The sequence below is a fragment of the Xenopus tropicalis genome, chromosome 9, assembly GCF_000004195.4.
Source record: "Xenopus tropicalis strain Nigerian chromosome 9, UCB_Xtro_10.0, whole genome shotgun sequence".
In the NCBI taxonomy this organism is placed as follows: Eukaryota; Metazoa; Chordata; class Amphibia; order Anura; family Pipidae; genus Xenopus; species Xenopus tropicalis.
The window spans coordinates 22,233,883-22,248,085 of NC_030685.2; the positions used below are offsets into that span (position 1 = coordinate 22,233,883).

Genomic DNA, 14,203 nt, shown 5'->3' on the forward strand with positions numbered 1-14,203 from the left:
GGCAAAGTGAGGTAATAAATGGGTTAAAAGGGAGCAGCAGTGCAACTTCTACCAAGCCTAGTGATTGTTGGGGTGAATTTCGCAAAGCACCAACAGTGAGAAGAGGGAAGCCAGAGGGAGGGCGGGAGGTCTGTAGGAGTCACTAAAGTAGAATGAAGCCTTCATTCCTGTGGTCAGACCGCAGATCAAGGAAAAGAAGGTGCTGGCACTGAAGGGCATTGTGTGCAGAATATATAAACACTCCGGTTCCGCCTCACACTCCTGCCTTTGGATGCCAGTCTCCTCTTAATCGCTGTTATCTGACCCTGTGTTTTTAGGATTATGTATGTCATAACTTTCCATTTGTGTGTTTCTATGCCACCGTCTGGCTGTATCAATAATCAGTGCCGCTGAAGGGGTTAAAGAGGAAGTCCCAGCATAGGGAAAATTAGCTTAGAAAATTCATTATAAAAAATGTTGCAGATCTATTATTTTGTAAAGTATGCGTCTAGGAGCCAGTCGGTTTCAGCTTCTCTTTGAAAGGGAAAAAAATGGATCAGCTTCTCTTTATTACTGTGTTCAAACTGCATTGAGGTTCTACTTAATTTGCCCAGTCCGTGCATTTGCAACATGTCTTGCAATCATCACTTTACTCATAAACCATCTTTAAAATCTGGGGTGCTCACGTATACTGCCTAAGGTTGTAAACCAAATCAGAAGTGAGAGTCCGTGACCCATAGAACTATGGCATTTGTCTAACTCTATGGGCCACAAGGTGGCTGTTGGGGGGACCCTAGGGAGTAGAGGTAACGTGATTTCTATATACATCTGTAAAACAGTTTGGGGCCCCTATAGGTTCGGAACTGAGATTTAAAATAGGTCCTGGCATTTCAAGTAAATAGAGGCCCAACCAACCTCCCCACATGTTCAATAAATAGTGCCCTAAACATATGCACGCATCAGGAATGGGCACTACTTTACATATACAACATATGTTATTTAGACATCTCCATACCTCTCTGAAAAAAAAACACATTTTGGCCACATCTCTGATCATATTTGGCCATGCCCAGTTACAAACAGTCATTCCCATGCTTCACCAAAGCCCCACACACTCTCCAGTAATCCCTTCACCATTTAAAGTTCACAATTTGGGACTGTCCTGTCTTAACCTGGTCCATTGGGGCGCATGCACTGGGGTCTCCATGATCCACCATGTCGCTAAATTTAAATCCCCTGTTTTCTATTGACATGGATGTTCTGCAATGAGCTATAAACTGTTCCTCTTTTCATTCTTCATTGTGGCAACCATGGAGTTCACAAACTGCAGTGCTCAAGTGAGCATTATGCTTCAGGTCCTTCCACTTCCTGGAAAGTACAGTAATGACTTGCGGGGTGAGCAAGCTGGAGACTCTCTGCCGCTCCTTCCTGGTAATCCTATCACCTGTGCCCCATGGAGAGGATTTGTTACAAACTGCACTCTTTCTTTAGCCTACAATGTGCTCAGTGAGCAGGAAATTATCTGTAGGAATGTGCCATGGATACGGCAAAGAGGCGCTTCCTATTAAACACAACTGTTACCAGGGTTGCAGCTCGAACACAGTAGCTTGTCCGCTTGGGTTACTTGTCAATGGGTTAATGGCAACTTTTATCCTGTAGGTCCCACGGTGGGTTGGGAAGAATGGACAATTTTACTGGGATTTTGATGAATAATCCAAAAGCATCAAGTGGACTTGTTTGCCTGACACTAGAAGAGTTCTCACAGAGACCTCAGTTCAGTAGATCAATAGCTCGCACAGACATTTACTGCAGTGAGGCCTGATATCTGCTTTGTAATTCTGTGCTGAAACAGTTCATAATTTGCTTCACTTTGAATTGGTAGATGCTAAACTTCAGGGCTTATAATGAATTTTATATGAATGTAACTGTAAAGGCAGCAAGCTAGACAGGCGCCAAGGAATATAAGGGTGTAGAGGATCCTGATGAAGCACTATTTGATGTGGAACCCCAATATACATATAAAAAACACATAAAGGCTCATTTATTAAAGGGCAGAAAGGTGCAAAGTGCAAAAAAGAGAAAGCTCCATATTTGTACCCACTATGCACCTCCGCCCTTTGAAGTTGCAGCTGGCACTGTCAGTGGTACAAGCAGGATCCAGTGTCAGACTGGCCCAGCAGGGTACCAGGAAAACTCCCGGTTGGTCCAGGTGTCAGTGGGCCCTCCTGCTTATCCAGTGGTCTTTTATCATTTCTATATGAGAGCAAAGAAAAGAAATAGAAGGAAGGATAGATAATAACACATATGGAAAAGGGACTAACAAAATAAAGAAGTGTAGAGAAGGAAAGACTTTTTGGATAGTGGGCCCATAGTCTAAGGGTCTCTATCCATCTGCCACTGAGAGACATGTCAACTTGCACAAACTTTTAGGAACTTTACGCCGTTATATCACTTTGGCCCCCCTGCAGAGGCCTGTCTCTCTCACCCCCCCTCCTGAATTTGCCACCTTGGCACCACAATATGGTTTTTAACCCCCATACCTCAAAATAAAAGGCAGAGTGGCATTGCAGGGTTGGTGGCCACCATATCTAGTCACTTGACTTCCTCTACTTGGCTTTCTGGTGGCAAGGAGAATGTACAGTTGAAGCCAGGACCAGATGAAAATCACTTTATACCCCTTTGACCCCTCTGTAGGGGACAGCAGTGATATACAGGTTTTCATTCACCTTTAACCTCCACTGAAATGGAGCTGTCAGGTGCTTAAAAAACATCAGGAAGCAGGCACAGTTGATAATGAGCATGTATATAGGACAAGAATGCCATCTTAGCTGGCATCAAGGAAGGCTATGACATTTATAGTAAAGACTACAAGGACTGTGCTTTCAGTCGCCTGTGCCGACACGAGGCAACTTGTGAAAATAAATCAAATTGCAAATGTTCGATTCATTTGAAATTCCAATACAATTTGATGAAATTACACTTTCCAGAACACTCGTAGGAAGCCAGGTCTTTTGTCTTTTTGACTGTGCATGCCGCTGAAACATAAATATTATTCCATGTATTATAAGCGTAATGATGAATATCCAAATATACACAGGCCCTCTTCACCCTCCCCTTCTTCTTCTGTTTCTATTGATGGCACGGAACCTTAAATTGCTTTCGCTGCTGCTAGGATACAGGGCTCAGCCTAGCAAGCAAGAATTACTCAGCCGAGATCGGAGGCGGTTGGAAAGGAATGCGAGAGGAAACAAGGAGGTAGGGGAATAGGACACTGATGGACACTTTGAAAGAAAGAGACCTCCTCAGTGGGCAGCCTATAGAAACAGGAATCTAGGGAAGTGGCTGTCACACTTTTTTAGTTCAAACTCCACTTGAAGGTTCAACCTTTGGCCAGGGCCACCCTTAAAGGTCCAACCTATGGTCAGGGGCCCCCTTGAAGGTCCAACCTAAGGCCAGGGCTCCCCTTAGCTTATGAAACAAGTAAAGATATAGGAAATTACCAATGTATCAGTCATTCAGTTACAAGAATATCTAGGTCAGCACATAAATATTCATCTCAAATCTCACCATAACTGACCTTTAAGCTGGGCTTTCAAGTTTGTCTAGAACAATAAATGGCCATTCTCCTCAATTCTTAAGATGACCATATACACACTGATATTTGGTGCGTGTATTGTGGATCGACAAGACGACCGATATTGCAAAAGCCTTTGAGCCAATATATATTTTTATAAAGATAGGGTTCCCTAATGGAATTTTGCTTTGGGGCCTACATATGTTTAGTTACTTCGCTAGAGCAAGATTTACATATATTCCCTTGTGGCTACAGGGAACAGGGAGTTTTGTCGCGGGCGACTAATCTCCCCGTGTGCCAGAGCCTAGCCTAGCACCCCCCACCGAACCCTAGGCACCAGCCTGTCCTGCCTACCCCTAGTTCTGGCCCTGCTAACCTCCAAACCCCCCCTTGCAGCTGTCCCCGTCCCCCATGCTGGAATATGATCCAGGCCTTAATGCAGTACAGGTATAGAACCTGCCATTTAGCAGTACAGGTATAGAACCTGTTATCCAAAATGCTTGAGACCTGGGGCTTTCTGGATAAGGGGTCTTTCTGTAGTTCCATATCTTAAGTCTACTGAAAAATTATTTAATCATTAAATAAACCCAATAGGATTGCTTTGCTTCCAATAATGATTAATTATATCTTAGTTGGGATCAAGTACAAGGTACTGTTGTATTATTACAGAGAAAAACCAAATCATTTTTATTTATTAGCATTATTTTCTTATAATGGAGTCTATGGGAGATTGCCTTCCCATAATTTGGAACTTTCTGCATAATGGGTTTCCAGATAATGGATTCCATACCTTGGAGGCAAACAATCCTATTGGGTTTATTTAATGGTTAAATAGTTTTTAGGGTATGGAGATCCAAATTACCAAAAGGCCCCTTATCCAGAAAGCCCCAGGTCCCTAACACCCCTAACATTCTGGATAACTGGACCCATACCTGTACTTTGCCATATAAGTAAATAATAGAAGTAAAATTAATTCCTTAATTTAATTCCTGTTAACTGAGTTCCATGCTTATATCAATAAGGGGTCACATCTAAAACAAATTCCACATTTGTGTCCCAGAGCCAAGCCAAGTCGGTACAAGCAGTCAGGGGGCAGCTATCCCCATTCTTAACTTCTGCTAGAGAACATGTTTAAACCAGATGTAGTTTATTCAAAGCAATCACTGCATCATTTTAGTCTGCATTGGTAATTAGTAACCAATCACCAATTAGCCTTTATCGGTCAACTGTAGAAAGACAAATGAGCGTGAACATCTGATTGGTCTCCGTATGTTACTACTCTGGTGTAAAATGACTCCAGTTTGGGAATTACACCCCCCCTAGTCATCAGAACTCTGTGCGCACAAATTGCTCTGCAGTTGTATAAAACCCCCAGTGTTTTTCCAGCATAGCACTCATTGGGAAGCATTCATTAGCCTCATGGATATGATGGCGTGTACAAATGGAGCATCTTCATAGAGCAGCTATATACACCTGTTATCCTTACATGGCTGTTGGAAACTCATATTATACAAAACTGAGATTTATTATATCAGTACAGGCACAAAAGTGATGCAAAAGAACATGTCACAGTGTCCTAGCATGGTTAGGGAGAAATTAATGGAAATCATGCATATCTGTGTTTCCCCGATACCACAATGCCATATTGGATTTGCTGGCCGTAGAATTATGCATTAGAAAAGAAGGCTCTCTTGAACTACACTGAAACTAAGCAACCATTGTAAAGGTACATCTTGCCATCATACTCATAATGGGAGCAAAGCTAGTTATTGCTGGGGGACCAGAATCCAGCAGATTTCAAGGCTAGGTATTAACCTGGACAACCCCCTTCACACACACTCACACACCTTGGTCCTGGCACATAATTTCTCCATTTGTGGTAGAGTTTATGGCTGATGCAGACCAGATAGGAATGGTGAGGAGGTGAGTATTATTATTAAGGGTTGCCCAGGTTCAGGCACATGTGGGACACCAGGGGGCCATATCCAAGCCCATAGATGTAGTAATAGTCACCTATGTCAGTGTGGCTTTGTTACTGATAGTTAATTACATTTGAGAACCAGAGGTGGGCACCTGCATGATGACATGTAAGAGATTCACACTACGGGGTAGGCAAAAGAGGTACCTGACTAGCACCTTCCCCACTGTTGCGCCCTAGACAGGTGCCCCTTTTGCCTACCCCTAGTTCCAGCCCTGTTGAGAACAAAACACAATAAGCATGTTTTCTGCAATTAAGCCACCCCCTCTGCCCAAAATGATCATATTCCAGAACTGGGCTGTCCCGCAGGCTGGATGTGGACCTCAATGGGATTTTTATGCTCTAGGGCTCCATATACTTCTTAGTATGGCATCATTTTAAAATTATATAGTCTTGAAACATTCTGTATGAGAATTAATTGTCTCACTACATGTAATAAGTTGGACAGCGCTGCTCTGGAAAGGTGCCTTTACTGCCTTCCCCTTGTTCCTGTCCTGTTGGGCACACAGGTTCATCTTCACTAACATTAAGCATGAATGATATTGTCCTGCTCAGCATCTCGTAGATAGGAACAGGTACAGCTCTACTGCCTGGAGAACTAAAGATCCAGAAATCCCCCCAGGCCAGCTCAGTGCTCAGAGGAGCGGGGAACACACATTTTTATTTACTCAGCGCCACCATGGCAAGCAGCAAAGCCATAATACAATACACATCCTAGATAGAAAGGGTCTCTTACCTTGGTGTCTGGAATTCTTTGCGGTCTGCTGAGCCCAGACTCTGTAAGGAAACAAATGATTTGTTAGAAACAATACATTACATCTGTTTGCTTTCCTATAAATAAATAGAAAGTAAAGGCGATAAAAAAAGTTAATTATATATACAGTCAGCAGAAAAAGTGCATCAAACCCATATCTACCCTAATCTATCCACCATGGTTTATTCCCATAATGCAGCTTCCCAATAGTGGTGACCATTTTCCAGTCTCGGTGCTTGGCATTGCACATAGTGATAGAAGGTTTGTTTGCCTCTGATCACCAATACAGACAAGGAAAATACAGAATACCCATAAAAACTCCACACTTAAAGAGAAAGAGAGTACAGCAGTGAGTTCCAACATAGGATATGTGAGTTTAGATGGAGCTTCCAGATACATTAGGCCATATAGCGTATATACAGTATATATATGTATCATATCATACAGTACAACTTCTGTGAAGCAGGAGGCCGAGTTAGTGATTAGCAAGATTGGTGGCAGATTGCTGCAGCAGCAAAACAGATGTTTTTACATATTGTAGGGAGACAGGAGCAGATTGAGCAGGGTGGCTTCAAATTAATTCATAATAGAGCCAGAAAAAAATTCATTTGTTTCAATTTAATAGGCTAAAAAGCTGATATTCCCGTGGATAAGGGAGGGTTGTATAAAATATTGGTGCCAAAGGTTTACTGGCCTTGGTGTCAGTAGGGTCTTAGGCTGATCTTAAGGACACTCAGCATTGGAGTGAATGTAATAATAAAATAACCCCTTTAGAACAGGGGCAGAAGTATGCAGAGGGCCTGAATTGACTGCAGTTGCCTATACGAGTCAATCACTGAAAATCTGCTTATGTGGCCAAGCAGCCTTAATTGTCCTTCCAACAGACAGAATAGACCATACACTAAGTTTTTGTAGAAGGAATCTTAGGGCATGCATGGGCAACCACTGAATCTTTGGATATGCTGTACTACAAGGCCCTGAACCCCCACAATGCTTTGTCTGAGATGTAAAAAGTTGTAGGATAACATCAGCTGAAGGCGCACTGATTTAGTTAAAGAGCCTTGAGGTGAATAGAGACCCTTGGGCCACTGTTCCATGGCTGCTCCCAGGCCTTGACTGACAATCTGTGCATGCTGGAAAATGCCAGAGGGGCTACTGTAAGGTGCCATAGACAGTCACTATTTAGTGGGTTGTTTGGACCTCTGTGTACTTGAAACACCAGGGGCTAGTTTGAGTCCCAGTCTAGGCCTGGCTGCCCCTGTCCTTCTTCTCAAACCCAGGCAGAAGGAAGAAATCTCACTACTAAGGCCTAAGGCATTAAATCAAAAAGAAAAATGCACCCCACCCCAGGCCCCAAGCTGCTACAAATACCATATAAAGAAAACATTTAGGCTTTTCACAGGAACGCAGCCTAAATGGGTGGTATTCAGCAATTTAAATATAATTATTTCTCCACATGAACTAGACACAGAGATTTGACTCCTGCCTCGTATGTCAGAGGTCAGTCTGGCCAACCCCTGGCACTTTGTCAGTCAACAAAGACACGTGTCAGCAGGAGACTCCTGAGGAAGGTATGTAACCCTAGAGGTATTTCAAGCCTCTGGGCCGTATTGTACACCTGCAGAGATACAGGAACTCCAGCAGATTACTAGTCATAGACAGACAAAGGAGAACTAATTGGGAATTAGTGAGTAATTCATTATTATTGACCTGTTCCCCTTAAGAGCCAGGGGCAGTAAATTAGTTACATGAGGTATTGGATAGCAGAAAGCTCAGGATGGCTCATCGTCGTACACCCTTCCTGCTTTAATAGCTTCCTGTCCGGGTCTGACTTGGATTATTTCATTGTCAGACAAGGAATGCCTCACAGCAGGGATGTCATAAGTCACACTTCTTTCAGCCATCTATGGCATGTGGCTCCAAGGCCCAGCACAGACTGCTTTACTTGCTACATAAGGTAAAGTCATTTCTAAAAATTCATCATTGGGGTCTACACTGAGGAAGCCTGACTCATATTTAGGTTTAATTTTCCGCAATGCCTTTTGGTGCAAGAAGAAAACAGGCACAATGTTTCCATAGATAAAGATAAATATTAATGCTAAATAACACATTTAATCCTGTTATACTTACCTCTCCAAGCCATAGTGCCTATGGTAGTAAATACGGGAAGCCCTATATTTAATACTGGGATTTAAATTTACATTAGGTACAGAGGTTTATTAGCACTCCATGCTGCACATAAATTATTTGGGGTCAGCTGAATTGTGTGCAAATGGAACATGCAATAGAATGCACAGGGGGCACCCATGAAACATCCATGCACATTGCACACAAATCTGGCATATGGTGCCCATTGCCAGCTGTTAAACTATGAGGTTTGTAGTGCACAATGACAGTAAGCTGAGACTTAATATCATTAATATTGTAAACACCTATACCCTTAAACAAAATAAGGAGGAGGCACCATCAGTAACCTACATGGACATTTAAGACCCTGGTCTCATTTTAGTCCATTCCAAGAAACTAAAATCACTGCTACTATAGGCACAATCTATACTATACCTACTATTCCACAGCCACAGTCCCTTCCCAGAGGCTATTATGTCCCACTACTATAGGCGCCATCTCTCCCTACTATACCTGCTATCCCACAGCCCCAGTCCCTTTCCAGAGGCTATTACCCCCCCCCCCCTGCTATTATAGGTACCATCTCTCCCTACTATACCTGCTATCCCACAGCCACACCCCCTTCCCAGAGGCTATTATCCCCCCACTGCTACTATAGGCACCATCTCTCCCTACTATACCTGCTATCCCACAGCCCCAGTCCCTTCCCAGAGGCTATTATCCCCCCACTGCTACTATAGGCACCATCTCTCCCTACTATACCTGCTATCCCACAGCCCCAGTCCCTTCCCAGAGGCTATTATCCCCCCACTGCTACTATAGGCACCATCTCTCCCTACTATACCTGCTATCCCACAGCCCCAGTCCTTTCCCAGAGGCTCTTATCCCCCCACTGCTACTATAGGCACCATCTCTCCCTATTATACCTGCTATCCCACAGCCACAGTCCCTTCCCAGAGGCTATTATCCCCACTGCTACTATAGGCACCATCTCTCCCTACTATACCTGCTATCCCACAGCCGCAGTCCCTTCCCAGAGGCTATTATCCCACTGCTACTATAGGCACCATCTCTCCCTACTATACCTGCTATCCCACAGCCACATTCCATTCCCAGAGGCTATTATCCCACTGCTACTATAGGCACCATCTCTCCCTACTATACCTGCTATCCCACAGCCCCAGTCCCTTCCCAGAGGCTATTATCCCACTGCTACTATAGGCACCATCTCTCTCTACTATACCTGCTATCCCACAGCCACAGTCCCTTCCCAGAGGCTATTATCCCCCCACTGCTACTATAGGCACCATCTCTCCCTACTATACCTGCTATCCCACAGCCCCAGTCCCTTCCCAGAGGCTATTATCCCACTGCTACTATAGGCACCATCTCTCCCAACTATACCTGCTATCCCACAGCCACAGTCCCCTCCCAGAGGCTATTATCCCCCCCACTGCTACTATAGGCACCATCTCTCCCTACTATACCTGCTATCCCACAGCCACAGTCCCTTCCCAGAGGCTATTATCCCCCCACTGCTACTATAGGCACCATCTCTCCCTACTATACCTGCTATCCCACAGCCACAGTCCCTTCCCAGAGGCTATTATCCCCCCACTGCTACTATAGGCACCATCTCTCCCAACTATACCTGCTATCCCACAGCCACAGTCCCTTCCCAGAGGCTATTATCCCCCCACTGCTACTATAGGCACCATCTCTCCCTACTATACCTGCTATCCCACAGCCACAGTCCCTTCCCAGAGGCTATTATCCCCCCACTGCTACTATAGGCACCATCTCTCCCTACTATACCTGCTATCCCACAGCCACAGTCCCCTCCCAGAGGCTATTATCCCCCCCACTGCTACTATAGGCACCATCTCTCCCTACTATACCTGCTATCCCACAGCCACAGTCCCTTCCCAGAGGCTATTATCCCCACTGCTACTATAGGCACCATCTCTCCCTACTATACCTGCTATCCCACAGCCACAGTCCCTTCCCAGAGGCTATTATCCCCCCCACTGCTACTATAGGCACCATCTCTCCCTACTATACCTGCTATCCCACAGCCGCAGTCCCTTCCCAGGGGCAGCTGTATGTTTCATAAGTTACAGTATAAAGCAGCTGTCTTGGGCTGAGTAGGCACTGGTGCAGAGTGTTAATCACAGGACATTACCTATTGCTGTAATAGACAACAAGACCACCCAGCTGTGCAGACCAAGGATCACAGTGATCTGAATGATACAGTTTGTATGTAGCAGATACAGGGTATTGCTAGATTCTAATCCATAAAGTATGCAAGAAAAGAGATGATGGGTTGTAGTTAAGCAGGGGAGAGGCAGAAAACAAATGGGAGGGGAGGGCATTTGAAAAGAAAAAGGGGATTGCGGTGCAAACCTTCAATGCAGCATCAGGGGTTTTGCACTGGGAAACTCCTTGTCTTTTTACACTTCCCTCCTTCCTTCGTCTGTTCAGTGCCCAAAATCTGGCCAAAGCCTTCCGTGGGCCATTTGTCACCGGGATTTTCCACCCTGGCTTAGCCCTTCCTTCCTTGTCAAGGAGGGCAGCCCATAGAAATGTGTGGTCCTGTAAGTAGCTTCTATAGAGCAGCCAGTGAGAGTCAGAGAGAGCTGGGTGCATGCTTTCCCTTACGCTGCCTGTTGGACTTTTACAATGTGGTTGCTTGGCAATGGGGTAAAGGCAAACTCTACAACAGCAGAAGAAAGGGACAAGGCTGTATGCTAATCAATGCAATGAGAAGTTTACTTTCACTACTTCCTTCCACCCCCCCTATCCCCCCCATTATTCTTCCAAACACAACTTACAGCTTGCAGCTCTTCCTGATCCAGAACTGGCCGTGCAGGCAAAGCTTCCTTGGCCTTGGCTGGGAAAGGGTTACCCCAACACTGTTCTTTCTCTGTTAGCCACAACCGCATATGAAAGCATTAACATCACTACTAATTTGCTTGCTAATCTTCTCTCAAACAGACAACAATACAGCGCCCTTGGGCAATGAAGAGGGTTCAAAGGTGTCTGCCTCGGTACCTAACATGCTGTGGACCTGTTACTTTATAACCCTAGCAAAAGAATGGACACCAACAAAACAATAATCACAGCTAAAAAAGACCCAACCATAACTACATGCCCTAGGTAAAGAAATACAGTGCTTTATTATATTACAGACTGCTTAGCATTGTTTTAGGAAATGTATTATCTGGCTAATTGCAATATAAAATCAGTAATAAAGTTAAGGTCCCCATACACTATAAGATCGAGCGGAGCGGATCATCACCCGATATCCTCACCTACGGGTGGGCGATATCGGGTAGCAAGTAGCTTAAAAAAAAATAATCCGATTGTTTGGCCCATTACATTTGCGGCCATGGGGCAGTCGGTTCGGGGACCGTATCAACGAGCCCATGCGGTCCCCGATCCGACTGGATTTTCTAACCTGGCCGATCGAGATCTGGCCAATTTCAGCCAGGCCGCTCGGTTCTGCCCATACATGGGCCAATAATCGGCCCGTGTGTGGGGATTTTTACTCTGTAGAATTTCATACACAAAAGGGGGACCCATAGTCCATAGTAATATCTTGTATAGGGCACATATCACACACAACATTTTGTCAAACCACAACTGTGAAATACTCATATGCTCTTTCCTATTCATTTGAATAGGAAAATGCAGCCTTCTGCAGATATGGGTGCTTGGATGTGGATCATTTGGTTATTATGGCTTCTGTGTTCCAGAGAGAATCCCTGACCTGGCAGCCCCACCACTTGCTATAGGCAGAGGCACGTGTAGGAATTTTGCTATTTAAGGTGCCCACTTCTTTTCCCATGCCCTTCCCCCTTTAAGGCTGATGCCACACGTGGCGTTTTTACGCTGCGTATTTTCTAATTCTCTCGGCGGCTGAAAAACGCACAATATCATCATCCATAGAAATAACTTGAAAAGACTCGAAGCAAACCACACAAAGCGTAAATACGCTAGAAAACGCCTTAGCATGGATTTTTCAAGCGTTTGCCGAAATACGCCTGTATTTCCACAGCAACCTATTCCTATGTATACCCAAAGGCAGCTGGCAGACCTAGCGGAAATACGCTGCGTTTTTTACTATTTCGCACTATTAGCACCATGGAAACGGGATTTGCTACGTCACCAGTACTAGGCTGAAAAACGCCATAGTCAGGGGCTGTGTGGCTTGTGCGGCGTTTTTAGGCTGAGAAAATACGCAGCGTAAAAACACCATGTCTGGCATCAGCCTAAAAGTCCTCTTAATGGGGTGGTATGTTCCATATGGTACAATGGCTCTCCTATATCCCTAACATCTATTACAATTAAGCAGTTTCCAAGTTATCATGCTGTTATCTCCCCTGTGTCAAAGATCAGGTTGCCTCAGAACCAGTGGTGTAACTAAGTAGAGCCAAGCCTCCCTGTAAAAAAGAATTAGGGGGTCCCAGTGGTGCAAAAAAGAATTAGGGGGTCCCGGTTCACAAACTCCCCCTTCCCTCCTCTCGCTCATGTATTTGGGGATGGTGGAAAGGGGTGGAGAAGAGCAGCAGTAAGATATGAGGAGGGAGTGCCATACAGCAGACCCCGTGACGTTCAGTCCCCCCTCTTCCCCAGGCCCCCCTGAGGTTGTGGGGTCTGCCGTACAGCATTTACGCCACTAATCAGCGATAAATTCCTGTGCAATATGCTTGTTTCCATGTAAATTCCCAAAGCTGATGCTGCTAATAACATTTGTGGATCCCTCTGGTGCAATTAAAATGATTGCTTTGCTACCCCAGATCAATAATCTATATAATCTAAATATGAACCTCACGCTATTATTGAAAGGGCAAATTATTTTATTCTCTGACTGGAGAAAAGCCTCCACCTATACATGTCACGGTACAGTGAGATATACAGGACGACACTGTAAGTAGGGGGTCTTAGGAATTTTTACTAGAGTCCACATTTCTTTCCAAGAATCTCGGTGTACAAAGGGCCCCGATCTTGTTGTCGTGACAACAGTGTGACAACACAGAAAACAAAAGACAATCCAAGATCAGTGACCGAAGCAAAAGGCAACAATCCCAATAAATGAGGGAAACCAAGAGAAAGGTGGCAGGGAATCAACAAAGTTCAGCACTATCTTGAACTGAACCATTCCTAGGTATTTTTTTTCTAGAACCTTGAGCTTTTATTTAATTGTTATCATTTAATTATATAGAGCCGACTGTTCACCCAGGGTTCAAAATGTAAATCAAAAAGTGACACAATATCCCATTTGTGTCACTGCAGGTAACTTGTCTAGCGACAGCAACATTGGCCACTGCGTCATTTATCCTAAATATAGAAGGGAGGTGTACCTCCCAGAATGCTTTATGAGATAATTCAGATTTGGACAACAACAGGGGCTATGTTTACTCAGGCTACAAAGCCAGTACAGGTATGGGATCCCTTATCCAGAAACCCATAATCCAGAAAGCTCCAAATTACGGAAAACCCGTCTCCCATAGACTCCATTTTAATAAAATAATTCAGAATTTTAAAACTGATTTCCTTTTTCTCTGTAGTAATAAAACCTTGTAATTGATCCCAACTATGATATAAATAATCCTTATTGGATGCAAAACAATCCTATTGGGTTTAATTAATGTTTCATTGATTTTTTAGTAGACTTAAGGTATGAAGATCCAAATTACGGAAAGACCCTTTATCCGGAATACCCTTGGTCCCGAGCATTCTGGATAACGGATGCTATACCTGTACAGGTGTTGGAATTACTTAGACATCA

At 44.3% G+C, this 14,203-nt stretch overlaps 1 protein-coding gene across 5 annotated transcripts in view; it reads right to left on the bottom strand.

The window, feature by feature from the left end:
* ankfn1l (ankyrin repeat and fibronectin type III domain containing 1 like) overlaps positions 1 to 14,203 on the bottom strand; it is a 202,525-nt gene that overhangs the window by 99,041 nt on the left and 89,281 nt on the right. For 3 of the 5 annotated variants that reach the window (XM_031893332.1, XM_031893333.1, XM_018097586.2), the window contains exon 5: positions 6,268 to 6,308. In XM_031893332.1, coding sequence (XP_031749192.1) covers positions 6,268 to 6,308 — 41 coding nt within the window. Of the gene's footprint in view, positions 1 to 6,267; positions 6,309 to 10,815; positions 11,091 to 14,203 lie in introns of those variants that run through there. The other 2 variants (XM_031893335.1, XM_031893334.1) reach the window with 1 other exon arrangement.